Source organism: Gossypium hirsutum, chromosome D07 (assembly GCF_007990345.1).
Source record: "Gossypium hirsutum isolate 1008001.06 chromosome D07, Gossypium_hirsutum_v2.1, whole genome shotgun sequence".
NCBI lineage: Eukaryota > Viridiplantae > Streptophyta > Magnoliopsida > Malvales > Malvaceae > Gossypium > Gossypium hirsutum.
The window spans coordinates 16,436,291-16,462,131 of NC_053443.1; the positions used below are offsets into that span (position 1 = coordinate 16,436,291).

A 25,841-nucleotide genomic window follows, 5' to 3' on the forward strand; every position below is an offset into this window, starting at 1 on the left:
AAAAGCGTATAGCTTAGAGATGAATGAATGGGGGAGAAAAAGGGAGATTCTATTGAGAGGTCTAATTCTGGAAGGTGGAATTGAGGTGAGGGGGTGAAGGAATGTCTACTACTAGTATCGATCTTATATTGTGTGTGAATTTGGAATACGATCTTTATTCTACAGTGGCTACCATAGGGGAATTTACAAAGTCTCGGGGTCAAACGGCTATGGATCATGACTTAGAGGAATCAGCTAGTGAAGGGGTGAGGGAAAAAGAGGGCTAGAAGAGAAGGTGATATTTGCACGAATGAGACGAATATGGGGTCTTTGGTGGTCAGATTAAGGAGGGCGATAGGACAAGACTACCTTATATCGGCGGCTGCCAATGGGTAAGCCAACTGATTGCAATGAAAATATTAAGTTGGAACGTCTGTGGTTTGAGGAATCCACAGACCGTTAGAAGACTTCGGCATGTGTTGAAGATGTATAATCCCCAAGCTGTCTTCTTTATGGAGACTAAACTGAGTACAACAAAGATGGAGAGGGTTAGGACATGTGGTTTCTTGTATGGTATTGAAGTGTCGACGATGAGTTTGAAAGGAGGGTTTTATCTAGCATGGAGAGAGGATGTTTCAATCAGTCTTAACAGTTATTCTAGTAATCACATTGATTTTGAGGTAATGGAAGATAATAAGAGTTTGAGGTAGAGGTTAACCGGATTTTATGGGTCCCCATATGTAAGGAATATAGATGAGTCATGAAATCTGTTACATAATTTAAGGCATAATCAGGAGCTTCCCTGGTTGGTGTGTATGGATTTTAACGAGATTTTGTATGCGTTTGAAAAAGTAGGAGAGGTGCCGAGGGAGGAGGGGAGAATGGAAGCTTTTAAAAGATTATCAGTTGATGGATATTGGTTATTCCGAGGTGTGGTTTACATGGGAAAGAGGAAATTTGCCAGAGACAAATATCAGAGAGCGACTGGATAGGGGTGTAGCCAATGCTAGATGGTTTAAGATGTTTCCTAATGCGATGATTCAACATCTTCCACATTTTTTCTCTAGTCATTGCCCGCTCCTTATTCGCACAGAACATGAATAGAATAAATTGGTTAGGCGAAAGTTTCGATTTAAGGCTTGGTGGGTTTTGGAAGACTTGTTTGAAAAAGAAATGAAATGTTTATGGGAGTCAACTTCTGGTGAGCTGTTAAGTAGGCTTAAACAACTAAAATTTGGGTTGATCAAATGGGCTAGCTTGATAAATTCTAAAAAGAAAGGTCTCAAAAAAGAATTGATAGAAAAACTTGAGGATTTGATACAAGAGGAGTTAGATGATGAGAATTTTGCTTAAATTATTAATACGAAGATCCAATTAAATATGGAAATTGATAAAGACGAAATGTATTGGGAACAAAAAGCAAGGGCAAAATGGTTAAAAATAGGGGACAAAAACACAGCTTTCTTTCACAATTATGCTTCTTGTCGTAGGCAAAAGAATTTAATTTAATGTTTGGAGATGGGAAATGAAAGGGAAACTAAAGACGAGAAATAAATTGAGGAAATTGCTCGAAATTTTTTTCAAAATCTTTTTTCTTTGGGTGGGGTCAGAAATTTTACTCATATTCTTTCAAGGGTTGAACCGTTAATCTCAAATGAAGTGAATCAAAGGTTTTTTTCTTGTTATTAGGAGGATAAGGTTATCACGGATTTAAAGGCGATGGAGCCAACCAAGGCTCTAGGGGAAGATGGGTTTCTGGCTTTGTTTTTTCAAATATGCTGACATATTATGAGGAAAGACGTTTCGCACTATTGCTTAAGAATCCTTAATGAATGTATGAATCTTGAACCAGTGAATGTTACTAATATTGTGTTGATCCCTAAATTTCCTAATCCAATAAATCTTAGAAACTTTGGGCCCATTAGTAATGTTCATTACAAGTTGATAACAAAGATGATTGTAAATCAGGTCAAAGATGTGTTGGAGTTGTGTATCGATAGGGCTCAAAGTGCTATGTTCCAAGGAGGCTAATTTCAGATAATGTCCTTTTAGCTTATGAGATTTTGCAAACTTTTTGTCAAAAGCAAGTGGGTAAAAAATGGTTTATGGCTTTGAAATTAGATATGAGTAAAGCTTATGATAGGGTTGAATGACAATTTATGAATGAGACGATGATTCATATGGGTTTTGATAGGAGATGGATTGATACTATTATGAGATGTATTTCTTCGATTTCCAACTTGGTCATTTTGTATGGAAAAACTGGTAAGAGATTTAGATCTAGTCGAGGGCTTCGATAAGGAGATCCATTAAGCCCATTTTTTTAATTTGTAGTGAAGGTCTATTAGTGCTTATGAAGTTAGCCATAAAGGATGGGCTGATAAGAGGCGCAAAAGCAAGTAGGAGTGGGCCTCAAATTTTTTATTTTTTATTTACATATGACAACATTTTATTCGGAGAAACTACTACTAATGGGGCGCATACAATAAAGGAGGTGCTGAGGGAGTACGAAAGATGTTTGGGGCAATGTGTAAATTTTGATAAATCCACTATTTTTTACAATTTAAATATGAATGAGGGGGATCAGCGAATTGTATTAAGTATTCTGGGGATGCAATCGTCTAATAACCCTGAAAGATATTTAGGGTTACCAAACATAGTGGGTAGATACAAAAAGGCTTCTTTTCAATTCCTTAAAGATCGATTTAAGATGAGAATTGAAAACTAGAGTACTCGATTTCTATCCCAAAGTGGTAAAGAAGTGTTCATTAAATCAGTTTTGCAAGCTATTTCCACTTATGTGATGTGGTGTTTTTTACTTCCTAAGTCTTTTTGTGGAAAGCTGGAGAATATCATGGCTAAATACTGGTGGCAAAAAGGTCTAGGGAAAAAGGTTATTCATTGGTGTGGTTGGGAGAATTTGTGTGATTCAAAGGATTTTAGGGGGATAGGATTTTGTAGTCTTACTAGATTTAATATCGCATTATTGGCAAAACAGGGGGCGTCTTATTAATTATCCCGATTCGCTATTAGCTAATGTATTAAAGGCTAAATATTTCCCAAATTTAGAATTTTATGTATGCAAGGTTAGGTAATTTACCTTCGCTTACTTGGAAGAGCATGTGGGCTGCTAGAGCGCTCTTGCAAAGTGGGTTGTGTTGGAGAGTTGGCTCAGGGAAAAAATTTCCATTCGAAGTGATGTGTGGCTTCCTGGCTCTACCTCTTACAGAATTAACGAATCAGTTGGCAATGAGGAGTTAGTGTAGGTTTCAGATTTAATTGACAATGTTGATAGGAAATGGAAAGCAGATCTAATCAATAGTACATTTTCAGAGGAAGTTGCAACAAGGATCCCCCAAATTTCTTTTAACACAAAAAGCTCACGATGACTTACTGGTATTGAGCGGTGAGTTGTCGATGGAATTCTCTGTTTGAAGCGCCTATAAACTATTACATAAAAATGATTTTTTCTCAAATATAAATTTGACACGAGATGACAGCAATGATTTCTACAAGAAATTATGGAAATTATAGATCCCATCTAAAATTAAAATTATGTTGTGAAAAACTTCTTGGTATTTTCTTCCTACTTTGGCTAATTTATTTTCTAGAAGATTGGTGGAGAATGCTTTTTGTCCTAGATGCGAAAGCACAGTGGAAGATCTTGTCCATATTTTTCGAGACTGTCCTACATCAGTAGAGGTATGGGGTCATTTAAATCTCAATTGGATATTATCAAACTTAGTTATAGACTATTAGGGGTGAACTACGTGGGTTTTTAGATGAAGCACAAATAAATAGTGTAGGATGTTCTGTTGTTCCGTTTAGGCTATATGAACAAATAGAAACCAATTAGTGTATGAAAGAAAATAGTTTAATGGGAGGGAATTAGGTGAATGGGTAGTCCGTTATATCTGAAAACTAGAAAAAATTGAAGAAAGAAAGAGTATCATATTGAGAGGAAATGAGGAATGGATCCCTCCAACTAATTCATTGATTAAAATCAACTTTGATGCCTCCTTCAATCTAACACAGGCCAAATCGAGTTCGGGGGCTGTTGCCAGAAACGCATTGGGTGAGATTATTGCCTCTAAATCAGTTCTCCATACAGGGGTTGTGTCCCCGTTCGCGGCGGAGGGTCATGCATGCCTTCAAGCGTTGTTATTGGGGATGCAATTAAGGCTCCGAGCGGTGGAAGTGGAGGGAGATGCAAGGACAATAATTAAAAAAATGTTAGTCAGATCTTCAAGACAAATAAAAAATAGGAGCCATCAAGCGAAATATTCAACAAATAAAAAAAGGGGATTTCAAAGGATCTGGTTTAAGCATGTGCCTAGATCTGCGAACACTTTTACCCATGTTCTAGCCACTGAAAGTTTGAAGAGGGATAGGGAAGATTACTTGGAAGGAGGAGTTCCAGACTTCATTGTTGAGGCCTTGGGATGAAGAAGACCAAGAGAACCCGACTGAAAGGCATGTGGTGGAAGGCTCTGAAAGGGACAATAGCAACTGATAGGGTTTGTTTTTTGGAAAGTTGCTAGCTTTTGGAAACTAGACCGACTGAGGTGTTAAGATTGAGACTTTCTCGGGAATGGGTGCCCGTTGGTGTGTCTAACTGGATACTGCTTTGTTTTTTTTTTTTTTTGGGTTTTGTTTTGAAATGATAGGCCAAGCTTTATTTTCGTTTAGGCCAGGATTTAGATCTGTTTTTGTTTTGAACTGGTTCTGTTTGTCTTTATTTTTATTTTATCAATTCTAGTCGAGATTTTTATCAAAAAAATAAAAAGAAAAATACTTTTCTTAATATTTATATATCTTAATAATTAAATTTAATTAATAAATAATAATCTAAATTGGTCAAACTCGAGAATAAATTTATATTTAACCTTTGAACAAGTATACATATGATGAAACTCGTTAAAGGGTTATTAACTTACATCTAATAAATTTTAATTATCTTCAAGTTTATATTCAAGTTAGATATCTATAATTATTAGGTCGAATGTTTAAATTGGGTCCAATTTTTTAAGGTTTGTCACATAAGAATTTAACCTTTTTAAATGATTATATAAGAGTCTAATTTTTATAAAAATATTTAAATGAAGGTTAAACCTTTCAAAATAGTCAAACAAGGGTAAAAACAATTCGAAATTGCTTAATAAGAGTCAAACTTTTTTGAAAATGCTCAAATGAGAGCTTCTAAAATGTCGCATATTAGGTTTTGAATTATGTTTTTATTACTTTATTTCCTTTTAAAAAAATATCGGATTCAGCTGTTATGTGTTTTATTCTAAACACGTTAGCACTCACTTAATTTTTACTACAAACCGGTCTAAACTGCATGAACAACCCTTATTTGAGCATTTTTGTAATGTTTGGCTCTTATATATCAGACTTTTACTTACATCAAAGTGTGTGAGTCACACATACATAGTCTGTCATCCACTCAGTATTTAGGTATGTCACACTATGAACGTTACAAGTGAATAAATTCATAAACAGATTCAAGATCTATTCTTCTTGGGTTCAATCTGATGTACTATCAGTCCAATCAATGACATTTATGTCTTTATCTTCTGGGAGTCATCCACTCCGATCCCCAAAACAAAGCATCTCCACAATTGGACTTAATAGAAGGCATATTAGTCTTTCAATCGATTTGCTCATTTATGGTTACACTAAGGACAAATTTAGGTTCGTCTATTAATATAAGTTGTCTTTCGATATTACGATTTGACCATGTAATGCCGCTTAATATTAGTTTAAGTATTAGACAACAAATGAGCAACATTTGCTTTTATTTTATTTTGCATGCAAAAATCATATTAGGACAATCTTATAGAGTATATTAATGTAATCAATGATATTTTTATTAACCAATCTATTCGAAAAAATTAAAAGTATACAAATGAATATACTACACTCAAAGCACCAGATACAACATGTCACAACACCGAGCGCAAAGTCGCGACACCAAGCCTCCAAAGTCATAATATCCCTAAAGATGTTGAAGTGAAAAATTGTGGCCATCACCAGTAATGTCACGACACCGACTAGTGGATGTCGTCACATTGAAAACCCCCACAACTACTAGAGCAACATTAGCAAAAATATTATTGTAGGAGCATTCTTTTGTCCAACATCAGCTCAAGCCAAAACACAACTTTTATGGGCATGTTTTTTTAAAAATTAGAATTGTATCTTAGCTGATAAAAGCACTTTTGGCTGAAAACTTTAAAGGAGCCAACTTTCTTTCATTTTTTAAGCTTAGTAGTTAGTTTCTTCTTCATCTTTTAGGGTTTAGTTCATTAAATTTTCTGAGTTTAGTTGGTTTAGTTGGTAGTTTAGTTAGTTTTTACAGTAACTTGGTTAGTATTTGCACTTTGATACGCAAACTTTCCTTTGTATTTTCATTTCCATCCAAATCCCTTAATATATTTTAGATTAATTTGCTTTCCAAAGTATAAAATTATGAAATTTACTTGTATTTCCACCTCTATTGTCGTTGTCAACATCTTCTCCAGGCAACCATCAAAGAAATTCCTAAGCTTTCTTTCACCCTACTCTTATGTTTATTTTAATGAATGATTAGAGTATATGTTGGGTTTTTGTTTGCATGAAAATGATGTTTAGTAACTAAATCTATGGTTGTTGGTTGATGGAAATGTTGTTTGGTTAGTTTTTGGTACAATGACTAAATTATAAACAAATTGACTAAATTGAATAGACTTTAAAACTTAGAATTAACGTCTCTAAGTGAACATTTAGATAGGTGAGGCTAAGAGTAGATCCTATCGAGCATCAATTTGGTTATCCCCAGTTAGTTTGGTGAGTTTGAGAGATTAATCAGACTAAATCGTCTAATTTGGTAAAATGGTAACTGAGAGGCAAAATTGAGCCAAATAGCAGTTTAAGCTTTTTAAATCCCTAATCCAAAGATATCAACAATATGGAAGTCAACCAACAACTTGCATTTCTTGAATTGTTAATTGTGTAATTTTGACTATTTTACAATTTAGTACTTCTTAGTGTTAGATGGTTAATTAGTGCAATTACCCATTGATTATGATTTGTCGTAATATGATACTTAACGAGTAGTTAGCTAGACTTTATGTTTGTATGCTTGTAGCACATTGATCACTTTGCCCCCAAACTCTATTGGGTTTGATCTTTGAAATACTCGAGTTGTTTCATTGTAACACTACAAATATTACAACTTGAATTGTCACGCTTGTAATATATCATTGGATTATTATTTGTATTTGTGTTGATTCATATCCCCGGTGTACTTGCGTCAAGGCATGGTCAGGTATTCAATGATAAGTTTTTCATCAATTGCAACTGAAGAAGCAACTTGCAGAGTAATATTCCTTTTTGTATTCAGATTTACAAGGACCCAATCATCTCATAAACCCTCATCATGTTGATGTCTTTAGCCTTCTCTATGCTTGTTACCTTGATGGATAAACACTGTGGGAGAGATCTCTTAACTTTGTGCTCCAACTCGGCATCCGAGTACTCTTCACCAAAAGTAAAAGTTTGGTTAGAGATGTCACATAACTTAACAAACAAATGAAACAAAATTTATTCTTCTCATATTCTCATATTCTCGAACTTGGTTGTTAACATCTAGAGCTTGCATTATTTTACAATAGTAGTCCCTCCATACGTTGTTTCAAGAATAGTCCAAGCTTTACGAGCTATAATGCGCTTTGAGATTCTTTTTATTGCTTGGGGATCCACACCGTTGAATATGGAATTTAGGGCCCTAGAATTATAACTAGCTACTTTAGTCTCTGTTGTGGTCTACATTGACTCAATTTTGGAAGCATTAACAACAACAATTGATGGTTCTCGTATTGTAAGAACACTCTACATGTTTTCTTGTCTATTAACTTGATAAACACCTTCATACATGCTTTCTAGTAGCCATTATTTGACCCATTTAGTATAGGTGCATAGGTGGCTTGGAGATTGAACTTCTTTCCATGTATCAACAAATCAATAGAAGGATCTTCACCAAATTTCTTTGGTGTCTAGCTATGATACCAAATGTAAGTGTCGAGTTGCTAGTTCAATTGTTATTTGAGTTGCAACTAAAAAACAACTAAATGTTGGAAATATAAAATAGAGAACACATCCATTTGGTTACACAATTTAGATCCAATCTTAGTTTGTGGGGCCTTACCTAGAAAGTAATCCACTATAATCTCAACAGGAAAAGAGATGGTTTAAGTGCAACCTCACTCTCGTTCCTCAGTCTTACAATTATAATGATTTAACTTCCCACTAAGACTTTCACTAATGAAAGCTTAGCTCAAATTGTAATTACATGTTGCAACAATTGAGCTGGTTGCAATTTCCCTTTTTCTTTTTTTATCATATTTTGACTTCATTTAAATGTCTATGTTTTAGAGTCTTTGTAAGGGAATTTCAATCAAGTAAGGACAAATCTAAATGAACTAATTGTTGGACAAAGCACGTTAGCGAACAAAAATATATAAATATATATAATAAAATAAATTGAATAATTTATATTTAAATTATCGGATATGAAAAACCAATAAATAACATAACAAAAAGCATAAATCAAAAAGAAGAAACGAGTTTCACTAGATGTTGAGGCATGTTTTACACAATTTCCTTGAGACAGATTCGGCCGCTCCTATGATACTTGGAGAAACGTTGGTCGAATGTCTCCCAGGATACAACATGATGATCAAAGCAGTAGCACCTCCACAGTGATCAATGAACAAACGATACCTTTTTCTATCACTGAACTTTGGAAAATATAGAAAGAAAAAGAGAAGAATTTTGGAGAAAAAATAATCTCGGTATGAGATTGAGCAAATAATTCCTGCCAAACAAATTTAATTATTTAATTACCAATACTTTACGTCGCCCACATCGTGCAAGTGCAACCCAACTTTAATGGGGTTTAGACTTGCACCCTTTTGCGCGCGAGGCAAGATTCCAAGCTTAGCCATTCAATCACCCTTTAAGTGAGTTCTCATATATATACACATCTTATACTTGGTATTTAACCAATGTGGGATCTAAGCTTTTCTTTTCCTCAAGAAATATTTCCAAAAAGCTTACTTTGAGCATCAATTTCTCATTCATCACTCAACCATTTTGAGCATATGATATACCATTGTAAAGGTCTCGTTGAGTAGAATATGAAACCATAATTTTATGATTTAACTCTTCACCTTTACCTATTGAGAATATGCTTCAAATTTCCCATAAATTACAATTTTTCCAACACTAATGTGATGACTTTTCGTATTTGAGACAGGAGATCAAAAAGTTTAATTGAATAGGATCTCTATTTTATTCCATTCTTTAAATAAAATGGCATATTGGACCAAAATTGTGGAAGTTTAATTCTTTATCACACTAGCACTAACAACAACTATATATGAGGGCTTTGCTTACGGTTTTTGTATGAGTTTCAGAGGTGAATATAATTTATTTACTTTTGTGAAAATTAATATATATACACTATTTAATATTTTGGGTCACGTGAATGAAAGTTAGAGAAAATTTACTTTTTAGGTGAAGTTTGGGTATTAAGATTTTATAGAAATCAAGTTCAAGACGAATCAATAGGATGCATAAAAAGGGGATTGAGGTGAGCAAAAAACCATCTTTCCCTATTCCATTGCCATCTTTATTACTTCATCAATAGCACTAAAAATATTCTTTAAAAAACCCTTTAATTCCATTATCAATAATTTTATAAGAATATAAATTTAAACAAGTCAATTTTAAAAACTAAAACATTAAATAAAATATTTTTTTTTAAAAAAGGAATGAAGTTCTAACTTGTAGTATTCATGGGCTATATGAATTTAAAAAATTCCATTTATAATTCAAAATTGACTCGACTTACTTCGTTTTTAGTATTCATATATTATAAACTATTAAAAAATAATTAAATAGTTTCATTTAGAAATTCTAGTAAAACGGAAAAAAAGAAACAACAGTAATAGTGACGAATGAACCGTCACTGAATGGTGATGAAATGGCACCGAAAAGGATGTCTATGTCCTATCAACTGAAACTGCTACAGGGAAGCCAAACTAATTGGTCACTTCTCTACTTAACATGTACCAACAAATTGGACTTGGAAGCTATATTTCAACCAATCCTCACCCCAAACGTCTTGATTATCTCAAATAGCTGTATTTCATGTTCCTCAACATTAAAGCTGTCAATTTTTATTAGACGAAACAAGACATTGAAACTTTTATGATGAAGTTAAACCAATAATAATGTCGTTCACATGAAAGCTCCCAACGAACTATCGTCTGCTTTTCACCTTACTCTTTAATCTGCAGACACTATCAATGCTGCATTTAACTCGCACTCTCGTATAAAAACAAAACGAGACCAAAGCTAAGTACTGAGCAATGTGAGTTGTGATGAAGATGAAATTTCCTTCCATCTGCAACAAATCGAGAACCAAAGGGATGTCATGGAAACTGTCGCTTTTCTATCACTTGAAAGCCGTTCCATTCATAAACAAGCCTAGAAGGTTGAAGCATTCCACTTCTGCTTTATCAGACAGCACTGCCAAGTTTATTTCAGCCTTGGATTGCTCTTGGTCTCAATCAAGACATTGTTTCACAGTGCCCAAAGATTCTGAAGAACTGTTGGATATGGCTATCGAGGCACTGCGGTCCAACAGGCTGTTCTTCGAACCGGATGACACTGGTTCCATTCTAGAGGCAGCCAGGTTCCCATTCAAGGATTGTGTGGCATTGGCCATGGAAACAGTGGATCCATACATGGATTTTCGAGTTTCAATGGAAGAGATAGTGGAGGCATGTGAACTCAAGGAACAGAAACATCTAGAGGAGTTATTGGCATGGTACTTGAAGATGAATCGAAAGAAGAACCATGAGTTTATAGTGGGAGCTTTCATCGACATGTTTGCTACTATAAATTCATGTTCCTCTTCTTGTTTTATCTCTGTTTCTTCTTCAGCTTCAGCAGCTTCCAGGACAATTATCAGAAAGCATCCGATCCCTTGAGCTAGGATAGGAATATTATGTACGACCCTGTTTTCTTTTTTTTTTCTTTCTATTTTTACCAATAGTTTGTTGGCATATATTACGATGTTGATGAACTGGTATAATGAATTATCAGTTTAACTTTCATGCGAGATAATGTAAGAAAAATCTAGATTTGAGTCCTCTAGGAGAGGCATTATATTGAAAAAAGATGTTTGAAATGTGTGCAAAGACTTAATCCACAAATTAATTTTTAAATTATATTATTATTTTCATCTTGGTACTTAAATTACTTTTTTTTCCAAGTTAATATTTTTTTATTATCTATTTTACACCAAAATATTATATCTGTTAAAAAATTTAGCCAATAATAAAGTAGGTCAAAAAAATTAACCTTTTCAAGATAATATATGTCTAAAATTTGCTTGAAATGCAATGTATTAGTAACTATGGTTAAAAAGAAAGAAAAGCGTAATTGATCATGTGGCCCGACATTACTTAAATAGATACTGGTTGTAGGTCTTTATATGTTTATTCTTCTCATGTTAATTTACTAGTATTTGTTGTTGGACTCATGCCTCTTTCTCTAAAATATTAAACAACTAGACTTGAATCAAAATAATTTTACAGAATTTACACAAATTGTTTTAGCTTTATAATTGTATATTTTAAGCACAAATAAAATTTGTAACAGCTTCACTAAATAACATATAAAGTTTATTCTTTTTAATGTTAAAATTACCAAGATTTGTAAACTGATATAAAGTTTATTTTTTGTTGATGTCTATTATTTTTATTACAATATATTTATTAATTTTATTAAAATTTAAAAAGAACTCCTGAATTCAAAAAAAAATTTTGATTTTTTTTATCATATTCACACTTGTGTTATCATTTTATATACCTGTTACCCCAATCCACATTAAAAAAAATTGTGTTTTTTTCTTTTTACACATGACAATGTTTGATTGTATAGGATAATTTTTTTAACAGAAAACATGGATGATGTGATAAAATGTACAAAACAACCGTATAGAATCCAAACTCATAAAAAACTTGTACGGGTGCCAAAGTGATAATATAAATATAGTACAAAAGTCAAAAGAGAAGTCAAAATAAACTTAAATATTTAAAGATTCAAATAAGAGTCACATTTATTTATATAATTAACTTTTTTTTTATTACACTTATATTATATTTGTGAAACCCTCAACTTGCTTGTAGAGTCTATTAACAATGTACCAAATAATTTCTCTTTTTATAATAGATGTATACTCAACACCATTCGGATAGCAAATGATTATAGCTAAATTAAAATTTTAAATGAATTTAAGGGAAACTATTTGATGTACTTGTTACTGAAATTTTTATATTTCACAAACAAGATCAGGTTTTAACAAATTATAGTAAAATATTAAAAAATATATATTTAAAAGAAAGGCATAATTTTTTTAAGTTACTTGTGGAATAAAATAAATATATTATCAATGTATCAAATATTAAATTTAAATTTAATTAAAATTATGGATTGAGAGAATTGTAATTCTAATAATTGCATGTGTTCATCTACTTAGTTTTTCAAATTTAAGAGATTTATGATAAGGGTTATCATCTATTAACCCTTATGATTGTTTTTCCACTACCCACACATTAAAGAAATAAGGAAATTTGATATTACCTCATAAAGGTATCGTTAATGAATTCCATCATTTGCCTTAGAAATAAAGAATGGAGGTAGAGACACGTAACTTCGTATCATATTGAGGCTTTTTTTTATAAAATTAATCCAAAAATTTAATTAATTAACTTTTTGTTTTTTCTCTTGCATCTCCTTACTACTTCAAATATTAAAAAAATTAAAAGTCCTAAAAGTAACACAACTTTTTTGTTTGGATGGAGAGAGAATTTATGGTCAGCAATTCTACTTCTTTCTTCAATACCCAAAAGCTTTCCTGCTTTGCTTCCACTCAAACTTCCATCAAACCTAGGTTTAAAACCTTCACAATCAAAGCTATCAATTAAAATACACAAGAAATTGAAACCCCTTCGATGTTACAAAGTATGGTCTTGAAGCTGGGCTATGGAACGTACTTAATTCTCTTTCCTTAATTAGTTTATGATTCATCTTCTTTAACCCTTTACATTGGTAGCATGGCCTGGTTAATGGTTGCTTTGGAAGTTTATGGACTAAGGAATTGAAAGGAAGCATTTGGTATTTTGCAATGCATGCAGTTCGTGAGTTTCTCTACTACTTTTGACCCTTTGGAAATGATGAGAAGCTAACTCTGCGCCTATGATTCCATTTACTTTTTTGTTAAACATCCCAAGATATTCAGGTTCAAGGAAGAAGAAATAGAAGTCCAAGGAGCTGCTTGCCAAATATGGAGGAGCCTACCTGGCAACCTCTATTACTCTTTCTTTGATCTCCTCCCTTTGTTATGCACTAATTAGTGCAGGCATTGATGTTCAAGCTTTGCTTCAAAAGGTAAAAACCAAAAGAGACCAATAAAGAAAACCCAATATACACATGGGTCACAGATTTCCCTTGAGTTCATAACTTTTGATGAAGGGTTTTGGGAACTAACCATTAGATGGCCTTTCAATTTCCAGGTGGGAATCTCAACCGATGTGACCGGAGGGAAAGTGGGGACCTTTGCATTGGCATATGCTGCACACAAAGCTGCATCTCCTATGAGGTTTCCTCCAACTGTGGCTCTCACTCCCGTTGTTGCTAGTTAGATAGGGAAGAAGGTTAAAAAAGACGAGCAAAATCTGCGGCTACTTGTATATTCAATGCCCTGTTTAATATCTAGTTTCCAAGTACATTTTTTGTGTTTCCCATAAAGATTACAGTTTTTCTTGTAGCTCCAAAACTTCTGAAAACTGCCATGCCGTACACTGAACATGGCATGCAAGTCACAAGCATCTTTATTTCATCAAAAAGAATTTCTCAATACAGTAAAAAACAAGGTACATCAGATCATTTGTTTGCCATCACATGATGTCTATATGACCCTATGCCAGTCAATCTAATAACACGTTCTAGTTGATGCAATGAAAGCAAATGAGATGGTAATATACAGCGATTAACTCGGATGAAAATATGACCTTATATGCTACAAGATCACTTTGGATCATTGGTATTACTTACTGTACATTGATTGAGCTACCAACTTCCTATTCTTTAGTTCCTCAGAACTTCCGAGGAAACATCTGGTAGCCAACCTTTAAGGCAGCCTGCAAAGAATGAAAAATGTTCTAAACAAAAAAGAACAGGCCAAGTAATCTTCAGTTTCACACATGCAAATATGCCTTTTTACCTTCCGGTGGAATTAGAAGGCACTTCAGTTGCATTTGATGGAGGAGGCGTTTGGGGACCTGACGCGCTAACAGTAGCCATGCCAAAGTCCTCATGAAGTGTATCAAACTCATTCCAATCAACCCCAGCTATAGTCAAAAGAGTCATGGAATGCAAAATATTAAGCAAGATAAAATAAACATTAATTTAAGCACATCTCAATAGAGGATACGTTCAGTCCGCCACATGTCAGTGATGCTAACACCAGGATCCGATAAAAGCCAATAATCAGCATCACTCTGCAAAAGAAATCAGAAAATAAGTAGTAATTATTGATTTACTAAAAAGGCATAAGAATTAGAACACATGCGAGTATTTTGAAATGGTTATTCCTCAAAGAAATGCAGGAATATGATACCCGAAAGCAAAAACCTCTTGAACAATCAACACACTCGTACATTTAATATTCACAGACAAAATGTTTGTCGTCTGAAAGCTTTTTATTTTCTCAGAGCAGCACTATTGATATGGTAAAAGAGTTGAACTTACATCAACCTCTGAGGGAACTATCTTCATGATCCCACTCACAAAGTCCTGTGAAGCACTAAGATCTGAGCACATTCTATTAGCATCATGGCCCTGCATTTCAATCTCCTTCCCTCTGCTCTCTTCTGTTACCATCGCCATTGCTGAGTTCTCATTCAAGCCTGAAGTTGATGGAAAATTTGGAGGCGGATCTCCACCTTGTATCTCTTCAAATTTCTCCTCAAATTGACTAAAATATCAGAGAGACAGGAATCACCAGGAAGTTGACCACTTTGAATAACAGATAGACATGTGTCCTTAGCACAAGGTTTTGCCATGCCATAATAAAAAAATTAAAATTACATGCAAGGATACCAACTTTTAACCAGCAAGAATCAGCGGTACCTGACAAGGTAGACATCTATAGGACCCATTGAACTTCTGAGGACAATCCTATATCTCCTTTGTGAGTAGTCAACAGCCTGCTATAAAAAGACAGTTACAAATACGAAGGAACATAAAAACATAAAATAAAATAAAAGTTGATTCTTCAAGCCTTTGAGAGTTCTTGGTCAGAAAAGAAAAAGCCTTTGAGAATACCTCATCGGGATCTGGGACTTCCAAAGTGGTTCCATGTGGAGCTTTTATAGCTATCAGTGTTTCATTCTAAACAAGGCAATAGAACATATAGTTAACAGCTGAAAGTAGAATGCGTCCCCTAGCATTACAATGCCAGGTGACCCTACAAACTAGCAGCTCAAACATATAGTATAATACTTTATCGATTAGCAAACCTGGAAACAGGGTAAGCTCTTGATATCGTCCTCAGTCACAAAAAGCCACCTGAGATGGGAAAAGGTGAAATGTGTTAAGTTGCTCAACTAAAGTTGTGAAAAGTAATAATATCTTGAGTGGGTAAATAAAGATTTACTTTTGATTGTTTTCATCTTCACTGAGGTCCCTCAATCTTTCTTGCATTTCTCTGTACAATATAGAAACCTCAGCAACAATCCAGAGAACAAAATCAATTAACAGAGATACAACAGCAGAGACCATAGCAGCTTAACCTTATTTTTTCATCTAATCTGCGCTCCTCAATAGAAAGATTCTCAACCTCTGCCTGAAATAAGGGTTGCCATGAAGAAGTTCCCATTATAAACTTAGATGATGATAAACAGAAAAGTGTTTGATAGTGAACAAATATTCACTGAAGACAACCAACAAAAGCTTTATCATTTGCACTAGACCCATTCAAATAACAGGCTAGTGCTAACTGTCAAGCTAAATTTAGAGGCCAAGAAAAACAAACAGAAAGGTAGAAAACTGCTAATGAGAAATGGCGATAAAGAAGTCATGGCTTTTGACAGAAGTCAGTGTTTGAAATAAAAGCTGGAAACAACATTCCAAGAAGCCTAGTCCAGCAGGTTGAGGCATTAATGGACCTACAGTTACATAGTGTATTGATTTCAAACGATTGATATTATCTTTTCAACCAAAAAGCACTTTGATAATTTGAGACAAATAGAAGACATGTGTCATTAGATAAAAGGAGCAACGAAGCAACCAAAGAGCAGTAAAAGAGAACTAGTTCATGTGCATGACTCCAGAGAAGAAAGACGCTAAAGATTGAACTAATTTAAGTAAAAGCATAGAAAATATAACAAACCATACAGCTGAAACCTAAATCATCTAAGAATCTGCATGTCAAGTAACAATTTGTCTGCATTTTCATGAATAATACCTGTAAAGTAGCAACATTATCGTCGACCTCCCCTGGCCTTGAGACATCAAGCCCCCTGTAATAATTAAAAGATTGAGTGTTTTCTTAACTGGGAAAGAGATCCGAGCCAACAAAGTTCAGAGAAAATGAGATATAGGTCATACTTCCACTGAATTCTGTTCTTGAGTTTCTTTTCAATGAGACCAATTCCTTCAAGAACATTGGTTATGTCATATATCCTCCTCTTTTGCACCTGTAGGAACAGAAAACCATCAAGAAATGGAACTGTAAGACCTGATTGTTTGAACAAATAATGAAACAGTTACCTCCAGAGTATCAGCAGCCTTATTTAGATCAAGAATACCATCTTCAGCTTGTTTAATCAAATTGATGAACTTCTTTGTCAAAAGCCCTGAATTGAATTTAAAGAACATTGAGTCAGTCTTACCATTCACTCACTCAATTTCTTAAGCAGTGTGAAACATTGGCAACAACAATTTAGCCAATTAACTTCTTTTAGCATCATTTAGAATAAAACACCAAACAGAATACATAAGAGACAAAAAGATAGAAAACTACCTAAGGAGCTATCATAGCGACATGGACCTGCGGGGGTGAGATTATTGCCAGGGGAACCTGCAAAATTTGAAAAGTTCTCATTATCCATATAAACTTTTATTCCTTTAAATCCAGTAGAACTAGCCAAAAATACAAGGGTTTTGCAAGTAAAGCTTGTGGATCTACAACAACTGGTTATTGAAAAGGTACAAAGAAGAACCACAGACATTATCTTAGCTGTATACCTTGCAAGTAATACTACTCACCGAGATTTGAAGCAGGAGTTTGAGGACCAGATTTACTGTTTTTCGTTAGCCTTGATGTTTTCTGAGCCTTTCCTCCTTTTCCTGATACAGGTGTCTGGAGGGGACTGCTAACCAATTCAGTACATCCTGGAGGCAGCGCCCACTCACTAGATTCAACTTCTCGATCTGCTACGTCACTCTTCCTCTTTAACTGATACACGATATTTTTTTTCAAATAGCAATTAGAATCATGGGGCAATTATAATTCTAGGCACAAAATGAACCAAGAGGAAAGAAGCTGGAGGCTCCATTCAAGAAAAAGTATCATATTGGATTATAAAGTTGGGTGGAAAATATAGACAATATGTATTTACAAGAAGCTGAACCATGCACCTACAAAGATATCTGGGGCATTTGCACTTGCTGACTTATTTTTTCTTCCTATGATTGATGTTATCAAATTAGAAGATTAAAAGGATTTCTACATAAAAGAGAGGAAAAGTGAACAAGAGAAAAAGAGTGTCTTTTAACCAAGCAGAGTAGGCCTTTTCTTTATCCAATTGATAAGTTAAGATCAATGGGTTACAAAATCACAGCATTTTCATGTGAAACAGCAACCACCTAAATTCTACCTAATGCCATGATGACTAATTTGTTCATAACAAAAACAGCAGCAACAACTGAACCTATAGCAATCATCCAAACTGCAAGGGCACAATCACCAACTAGAAACAAAAATCAGTGCCTCTCAAGGAGCACCAAGGATGAAAACTAATTGCACAACCTTTGTTGTCTTTTCAATTTATCAACAAAAGGATAAATAATTTATTTGACATTTTTTTCCATCGAATCTTGTTGATCTATACTTTCTTAAAGACAATCTCCATCAAACATCCTCAAAAAGGCACTCATTTAATTAGCTTAAAACATCCTATCTTTTTTCTTTCCAAGTTTCCTTCAAAATTTAACTGGAATTTCCAACCCTGGTCAAGTCTAAAGAATGGTTTTGACTGTCAACAAAATCTCAAAGACATTGGTGAAGCTCACGCTTTCATCAAAAATTTCTCAAGACCTTTTTATTTCTTGTAGCTTTCTACATAAAGTTTTACCATTCAGACAACAAATGGGTGATCTTGATTCTTAAAACTAAAGAAGCCTCAAAGTCTTTAACATGTAGCTTAGCCAATTGAGGACTATGTCTCTCCAGAAAAAAACTTCCAAGCAACATATGATAGTTTCACTTCATGAAATTAATCCAAGTATGCACACTAATAACTCTTTTCAGCATATTAGCAGCCATTATTGAAAATTATAAAAAGAAATCAACAGACACTTGAGAGGCACTAAATTAAATATTGATAAACATATAATTAAATATATGATGCATGTAGTAACAATAATTCCACCATGCCTGAACTTACCATTATTCTCAGTGTTTTGATTAAATATTAGACAAATTATTCAAGTAAAACACTCCTTGCAAATACAGTGACAAACAGTGTACAAGAGAACAAGCAAAAGTTCATCCCTTTATAAGGATACGACATAATAATTCTTGAAAGCAAGCAAGATTGAAATGTTCATCCCTTCGTAAAGTTATTAAGTAATAACTCTTGAAAGTAAGCATGATCAAAGCGCTCATCCCTTTTATAAGGTTATTATAAGTAATAATTCTAGAAAGTAAGCAAGATCAAAGTGTTAGAGGTAAGTGACTCATATAACTCGCTTCAACCATGATCTTTTGTCTGTAAACAAAGAGTACTCTCACTGAATCAATCTTGTAGCATGATCCATCTTTGCAGATCCCATCAAGAAAAAACAGCTTCAATAGGTCTGCCAAACTTCAACTAAAAAGAGAAGCACCATCCCTGAATTTGGATAGGTTTTTCTTACCATCAGCATGTTATGAGACAGTACAATATGACCACACAAAATCCGCAGCAGAATGCATTTAAGGAAATAATGACTAAGCAGGTCTTACTTTTAATGGATAGATGTTTACAAACTGCTTTCTGATGTCAAGAAGCAAAACAAGTAAAAGACCTAAATGCATGCATCAAAAGCTATCACACCACTAAGAAATACTAAAGCCTATTTTTTTTCTTATAAAGCTTTCCTACAAAACCAATGCAGAAAAATTCACTTAACAAGACTTAGCACCCCAAAATTGGTATCATTGACAACTATTTATCTTGCAACCTCAAGTGGAAATCACAAATGTTACTTAATTACCTCCAGAAAACATCCAAAAAACCCCGCCCATCTATTAAATGGCCACATACTTATTACCCGTAAATAACTTGAAATGACTTTCAGCATTGTGATTATCATTGCGTGCTCCAGAAGAATTGTAGTTTATTTGTTTTCTAATTATGTACCAGCTATTCATCATTCATAACCAATCAACCGTTCAGAACAAGCAATTAGCAAGGACTTGATTGCAATGAAAATGACAGACATCTTTGTTCAGCTTACTTCTCTACTTGGATAATTTTCATCCTGCCTATTATGGATCCTGTCCAAAGACATTCATAAATTGGAACTTTTTTCTTTCCTACAAACCACAGCCAAAAAAGCCTCTATACTCCTATAACTTTCCTGCAAGGATGTAACCATCAAACAAGGAGGTTTTATTCCTAAAATCAACCTCAAACAAAGTACATGGTTTGAGTGGCAAAAGTGGCACGCGAAAGATAAGCTTTTTCTGTTCACAATATTTACAATGTTTCTACTCCATACGTTTAGATAGAAGAGCTTATTTTCCAGAACCATCAAAATCATTCATCATGATAGGAGTACTCTGCTATTATTGATTTATCCCCATCCTGCCTTAAGTTCAGTTGTGGAAAGTTATTCTTCTTCTTGATACTTCCAATCAATATCGACATTTCAGCCATGCACCCGCAATCAATATCGACATTTCAGCCATGCACCCGCATTACTTTTCTCATAAATGTCAAGAACTTTAATGTCAGCATCTCCCCCGAACATTTGAAACACTAATTGTAAAAAACTGCTGCTCAAAACATGTTAGTAAACTTAAAAGAAGATAAAGCACAATTATCAAAGTCAAACTTTAAAAGCTTAATATTGAATCAAAATTTCTATTATTTAAACAAATCACCCTGATCAGTATTGCAGATGCATTAATAAAAAAAGACACATAAATGAAATAATCAAAAGTTAAAGTGGGCTGCCACTTGCCAAAGGGGCAAGTCTTCTCCAGCTTCTACTTAAACTGGGTTGCATAACATACTGCACAAATTAGACATTTAAAACAGTCAGCTTGACACATGTTGCGATTAATTCTACTATGGCAAACATCATGACCAAGCAGAAGCCTGAAGATAATCAATCATAATTCTACCATGGTCAATGAGTATAGAGTGTTTATGATAATTGCTTGCCCCACCCCGCTCCACTAGATGAAAGTTTACTCTTGTATATATAAAACTATTAAAAGGACAATAATGTAAAACTGTGTCATACAAAAACACATGTTTTATGTTTAAATTTTTACTTGACTTTAGAAAGACTGAAAATATTAGAAATAATGGGAAGGAAGGAATGCATCCAATATACATGGAAATGGTAATGATTTTCAAGGTTACAATGAAACAGGGCAGGTGGTGTGGCAAAGCATGCCAGCTATGGTGTAGTAGTGGATTTGGCTATGTATGCTCACGCCCTGCTCCATTGCCTTCCCTAGCTTTAGATTAGAAGCTGGTGTCTAGCTTGTTTTGCTCTTCTTCTTTTTAATATAGCCTGTTTTGCTCTTTTGATTTGTTTTTCAGGTTCACTTTTTTTTAGCCATGTTCTTATTCTAGGATTCTTTAGTAAATTTCTTGATTTTGTCTTCCTTTTCTGGATTAATAAAACCCTATTTATTCAAATCAAACCAAATACCAAATTAGGGCAATAATTAACCCAATACTAAACAAATTTCACCAAAAACCGCCAAAATTCTCAACTATAAAATCCACACAACCACTATCAAACTCTAAACCAAAATAAAGTCCAAAAGCAATCTTTTCTGCAGCGACAAAGAACCAAAATTCATAAAATTCAACCACCAAGTCAAAATCAAATCAGATCTGAACTAATTCTCATGATCAACAACAACAAAAAAAATCTGCAATTAACAGGCCTGAACCGAAGGAGGGAAAAAGAACTTACGGGAGACTTAACGACGATGGCTTCAGCTTCATGATCGGCGACGCGGCGAGGCTCAGTTGAAGCAAAGCGGTGATAGTCGCCTCCAGAAGCCATAAACGGCGGCTTCGTAGAGAAAGGTAGCTGACGTTTTAGTGGCTGCCGATTTTGCTGCTGCTGTTGCTGCATGGGTTGTTTTAACTGCTCCGGAGTTTGAGAATCCGACATCACATAAAACTTACAATTAAATTTAAAACTTAAAAGAAAAAAAAGATTTGGATTTTCTTGGGTTTCTTTGAAGGAATTACTAAATTAAAAAGGAAAATGGTTTGGATTTTCTTGGGGTTTGTTTGAAGGAAAGATAGGGAGGGAAGGTAAAGATAATGGAAGGGTTTTTTTTTAGATCTACTGTTTGGGAAGAAGGAAAATGAAAAAAAGCGGGAGAGAGAAAGTAAGCTGAATACGAGAAATATATATATACTGAAAAACTGGAGGGAGGGAATTCTCGATCGGATATGTAGACTTAAAAGAAAGCCCTTATAATTAATTTTATTTAATAATTTAAATTATAAAGAAAATAATAAATTTGATATATAAAAAATCTATATATATATATGTTTGTGTGTGTGTGTGTTAAGTTGTTTTTCTAGAACTCCCGCCAATTTAAGAAAAGACAAAATTTTCATTTATAATTATTTTTTTTCCATTTTTATCTAATTTCTTTGCACTGAAATTTTCTAACAGTAACATTATCAGAGGAAAAAAAGAGTAAGAAAAAAGGGTGAAGCTTTTGGAGCCGTGCGATTAGGTGGAAAAATGCGTAGATATAATAACTCCCTTAAATAAATAAAAAAAAGAGGTTCGAATCGGCGATTCGCGCCTTTTGTAAAGAGCAATAAAGTGGCGATTGTTTGGCGCGCATAAACTCTCACCAACCAACCAGGGACAGGAAACCCTATCTGTCACTTCCCACGATTAGGCGCCACTTCATTAGGGCATTGTTTGGTTTCCATTTTTTACATTGGGCTGGAATTTGGCCTTTTTTTAATTCTTTTATCTACAAACATTTAAATCATAATTAATTTTTTAATTTCTAAAACAAGTTTTATAATGTAACATGCGTCCTTAAAATATATTTTTAGCTTTAACTCAAGTCATTTGATTAATTAAATTTATATCACGAGTTAAATCAACAATAACACCAATTTAAATAATGACGAAAATATTATTGTGTTACTTTGATAGAGAAAAAACATATAGATACATAATAAGATTTTAACCTAAACTTTTATATTTTTTAAATTAATATTTTGTCATTCAACCAAAACCTTAGTTGTTATTTATAAATATAACCCACATTAACTCACCTAAAGTCTAAATACTTAAACTAAAACTTAAATGAAAATTTTTCACTATTAATTAAAGAAATGTGTTTAAACTCAAACAATTTGAACTAAGTATTAAGTTACTCAATAACTCGAGTTGTTAAATCATAACAAAAGAAAGAGAAATTGGATTTTCTCCTCAAGAATCAAAGCAAGAAACAAAACAAAACCATAAAATCATCACTACATGAATGATGAAAGAACTTCCATTCAAGATCTTGTCCATCTTGGAAATCATAAGTTGTTTCCATTTACAACAGCAACATAGTTCTTTCAACGTACCTTCCAATTCCAAGCTCAATTCATAAGCTTTTTTATAGCAAAAAAGTATTCCCTTCTTATTTGAACAAATGGGCCAAATCTGGATCGTCCAAGTCTACATCTAACCAACCATTCAACTGCATGTATTCAATGTAGTGCTCTGGGGGTTTCACTGCACGAGGGTTTCTCGGGCTAAAACCGTGAATCCTCTCTATATCTCGAGCAAGCCATCGAACATAAACTTGGTCCAATGGTGGCACAATTTTCAAGAGAACCTCTTCTCGTCGTTCTTGCTTCGCAGGCTTGTTTCCCATGATAATATAACCTGGCCAGCTTACAACAGAAATCAGCCCGGAAGAACTTCATAGTAAATTGGTAATCTACTAAAAGAGATATATAACCTAGTTGTGTCGTATTTCTTTATCAATTTCAAACGATGAATGAATGCATGTCTTCATATCTACACCTTTGCAATGATACTAGAATAACAAGAGGTTTCTTTATCACTTAATGAATGACTGAAACTTGGGTAAAAACCAAGACAAAGTATATCAAGGAATTAATAACACCAAAGCTAATGCACTAATTTGGTGGTTTTTACATCATATGAAATCAGAATTTAGTGCTCACATCACAGAAGAAGCCATTGATTCTTACAAAAGCATATTGGTCGCATTGGCCTTGATAGGAGGCCAATTTGTGTAGATACAGTGAAGGTGTTGACTGACATCCATGGAATGTGAACCCAAATCGGCTAACTGCAAGGATTTGGACATAGCTTTTCTCCTAGAGCATTCATGCAAAGCAACCATGTTGCCACCATGCCTTGCGTTACATTAAAACAGCACAAGTAAAAATCTTTTTTCCACACTATTGGCAGAGTTTTTATACTTCCCAAATACCCTACAGGGATAGGGGTGACATTGTTAACCTATTCGTAGAGTTTAGTCCATAACTCTAAACTAGCAACGCTACAATTAACTTTTTTGAGGATCCTTTAATGTATTCCCCCATTCTAATACACCCATAACTAGATCTAAAAGAACTCGACCACAGCTCTCCTTCACAAGAAACGTGGAACCTAACAAGAAATGGCATGTAAGTGAGACCCAGAACAAAGCTCGTAACTTAAGGAACGTATAACTCTGAAGCCTCTTCAGTAGCAAAACTACAAGCTTACTTCCCAAAATAACTCTGAAACTCAGAAGATAGAACTTAGCATTGAAATTCTACTTCAATTTAGAACAGATTAAACAAAATCTAAAGACAGGAGAGAATCATGGATTCTTTAGAAAACTGATGAATAATCCGAGCAACATAACTAATATAATCATTTGTTGTTTAAACCAGGTGAATAGCTAAGAACAAATCTAACATTTTCAAGCAAACAAAAAGATTCATCTTCATCATTCATATTCCGAAAAATATTGAAACCGAACTTGGAGATACAACGGTCATCGCTTAGCTTTAAAACCTAGTGAATCCCTCTAAATTTAAAAAAATAAAGTAAAATCTTTAATCCCCAGCGATAATAACATAAAAATAATAATCAACGAGCAAGAACTTTAGAGTTTTCCAGATAAACCCATCAATAAATAAATTAGGGCAAAAGAAAATGAAATCCTAAATTTTGAAGATTTGAGGAGAGGAGATGAGATGAGTTACCAAAATAGTTTCGATAATCTCAGTTGCAGGCAGTGGAGAAACGAGATGAGGCGGAGATGAGAAAGACCGGGGGCCACAATATTGATGTGCATAAAATAAAGAATAAAATACACATATGCATAGAGTCACCCAACTATCAACAATTTTCATTTTAGGCACTTAAAATAAGTTTTTTATAATTTAAGCAATTATGTTATATAATTCATTCATTTTGGTCACTTCCATTAAAAACTCTAATGAAAATCTTACATGGCATTTTTTGACACGTAAACTTATCAATGGCTTTCAGTTTATAGGTGGGTCGGTGGCCATGGCTGGGCTGGCCGGAATCCAAACCTAGATTTATGGGGTTTTTTTATTATTTAATTATTATTTTTTCTTTTATTTTGGTTAATAATTAGTATTAGGTAAATTATATTTTTGTCGTGGGCAACACTTATGACATAATAAATTATATAATGTGATATTTAATGATTAATCCATGTGTTAAAAAATATTATGTCGAATTTTCGAGGGTGATCAGAATGAATGAACTATGTAATAGATGTCTAAATTATAATTTTTTTAAATGACTAAAATAATAAATTTTATAGTTGAGTCACAATTTATATAATTTACCCTAAAATAAATGAAGAAATCCTTTGCAAACGACATTGGTTTGCCAATGATGCAAGTTTTATGATTTTCTTTTAACCGTTAGTTTGATTTATTTATGCATAATGATACATGTAGTTATTGAAGTTTATACCTTTTGTTAATTTAGTTTTTTCTTCTTTTTTTTAACTAAATTTGTTATTTAGCTTTCAAAAAGAGTTGAATTGTTATTCTTTTAATGAAAATATTTTTAAACACAATAGCACGCATAGCAGTCCATGGGTACTTTATGTTTTTTTAACTTTTTATAATTTTTTGAATATTTTTATATTTTTAAATTATTTATTGATATGTCATATAAAAAATAGTGTCATATCAATATAAAGTACACTTAGACTGTCTGGCGATTTGCCACGCCAACATTGTTAAAAATTAATATTC

General features: G+C 33.7%; 3 protein-coding genes and 1 long non-coding RNA gene across 5 annotated transcripts; 1 reads left to right on the top strand and 3 right to left on the bottom strand.

The window, feature by feature from the left end:
- Positions 1 to 3,831: 3,831 nt before the first annotated feature.
- LOC107954119 (uncharacterized) lies at positions 3,832 to 4,732 on the bottom strand. Its single transcript, XR_001699423.2, has 2 exons — positions 4,381 to 4,732; positions 3,832 to 4,161 (listed from the first exon to the last, which is right to left on the bottom strand). It is a non-coding gene; the product is annotated as an uncharacterized lncRNA (long non-coding RNA).
- Positions 4,733 to 10,412: 5,680 nt separating this feature from the next.
- LOC107956641 (transcription repressor OFP13) lies at positions 10,413 to 11,018 on the top strand. Its single transcript, XM_016892229.2, has one exon. It carries the CDS (start codon positions 10,413 to 10,415, stop codon positions 11,016 to 11,018), a length of 606 nt encoding a protein of 201 aa, XP_016747718.2.
- Positions 11,019 to 13,871: 2,853 nt separating this feature from the next.
- On the bottom strand, positions 13,872 to 22,001 carry LOC107954118 (transcription factor E2FB). The gene is made up of 15 exons (XM_016889594.2): positions 21,520 to 22,001; positions 17,365 to 17,554; positions 17,120 to 17,176; positions 16,867 to 16,952; positions 16,705 to 16,793; positions 16,562 to 16,616; positions 15,888 to 15,940; positions 15,752 to 15,802; positions 15,615 to 15,663; positions 15,421 to 15,486; positions 15,226 to 15,302; positions 14,845 to 15,070; positions 14,528 to 14,594; positions 14,318 to 14,444; positions 13,872 to 14,234 (listed from the first exon to the last, which is right to left on the bottom strand). Exons 1-15 carry the CDS (start codon positions 21,721 to 21,723, stop codon positions 14,225 to 14,227), a joined length of 1,407 nt encoding a protein of 468 aa, XP_016745083.2. The 5' UTR covers positions 21,724 to 22,001; the 3' UTR covers positions 13,872 to 14,224.
- A 1,071-nt stretch (positions 22,002 to 23,072) lies between these two features.
- On the bottom strand, positions 23,073 to 24,892 carry LOC107954116 (uncharacterized). 2 transcript variants are annotated; one of them, XM_016889592.2, is made up of 3 exons: positions 24,807 to 24,892; positions 23,799 to 23,966; positions 23,073 to 23,466 (listed from the first exon to the last, which is right to left on the bottom strand). In XM_016889592.2, exons 2-3 carry the CDS (start codon positions 23,869 to 23,871, stop codon positions 23,219 to 23,221), a joined length of 321 nt encoding a protein of 106 aa, XP_016745081.1. In that variant the 5' UTR covers positions 23,872 to 23,966; positions 24,807 to 24,892; the 3' UTR covers positions 23,073 to 23,218. The 2 variants fall into 2 exon arrangements, with proteins under 2 accessions (XP_016745081.1, XP_016745079.1); XM_016889590.2 differs by lacking the exon at positions 23,799 to 23,966 and having other exon boundaries at positions 23,073 to 23,474.
- Between the last annotated feature and the right edge of the window lie 949 nt (positions 24,893 to 25,841).

Excerpts from the sequence above, each read along its gene's own strand:
- LOC107956641 (XM_016892229.2), top strand. The coding sequence starts at position 10,413 with ATGAAATTTCCTTCCATCTGCAACAAATCGAGAACCAAAGGGATGTCA.
- LOC107954118 (XM_016889594.2), bottom strand. The coding sequence starts at position 21,723 with ATGTCGGATTCTCAAACTCCGGAGCAGTTAAAACAACCCATGCAGCAA. Across the intron at positions 15,803-15,887 it reads AGATTAGATGAAAAAATAAG|AGAAATGCAAGAAAGATTGA; the intron begins GTTAAGCTGCTA and ends TATATTGTACAG. Across the intron at positions 15,664-15,751 it reads GAAGATGAAAACAATCAAAA|GTGGCTTTTTGTGACTGAGG; the intron begins GTAAATCTTTAT and ends TTCCCATCTCAG.
- LOC107954116 (XM_016889592.2), bottom strand. The coding sequence starts at position 23,871 with ATGTCAGTCAACACCTTCACTGTATCTACACAAATTGGCCTCCTATCA. Across the intron at positions 23,467-23,798 it reads AATGCGACCAATATGCTTTT|GTTATATTATCATGGGAAAC; the intron begins GTAAGAATCAAT and ends TAAGCTGGCCAG.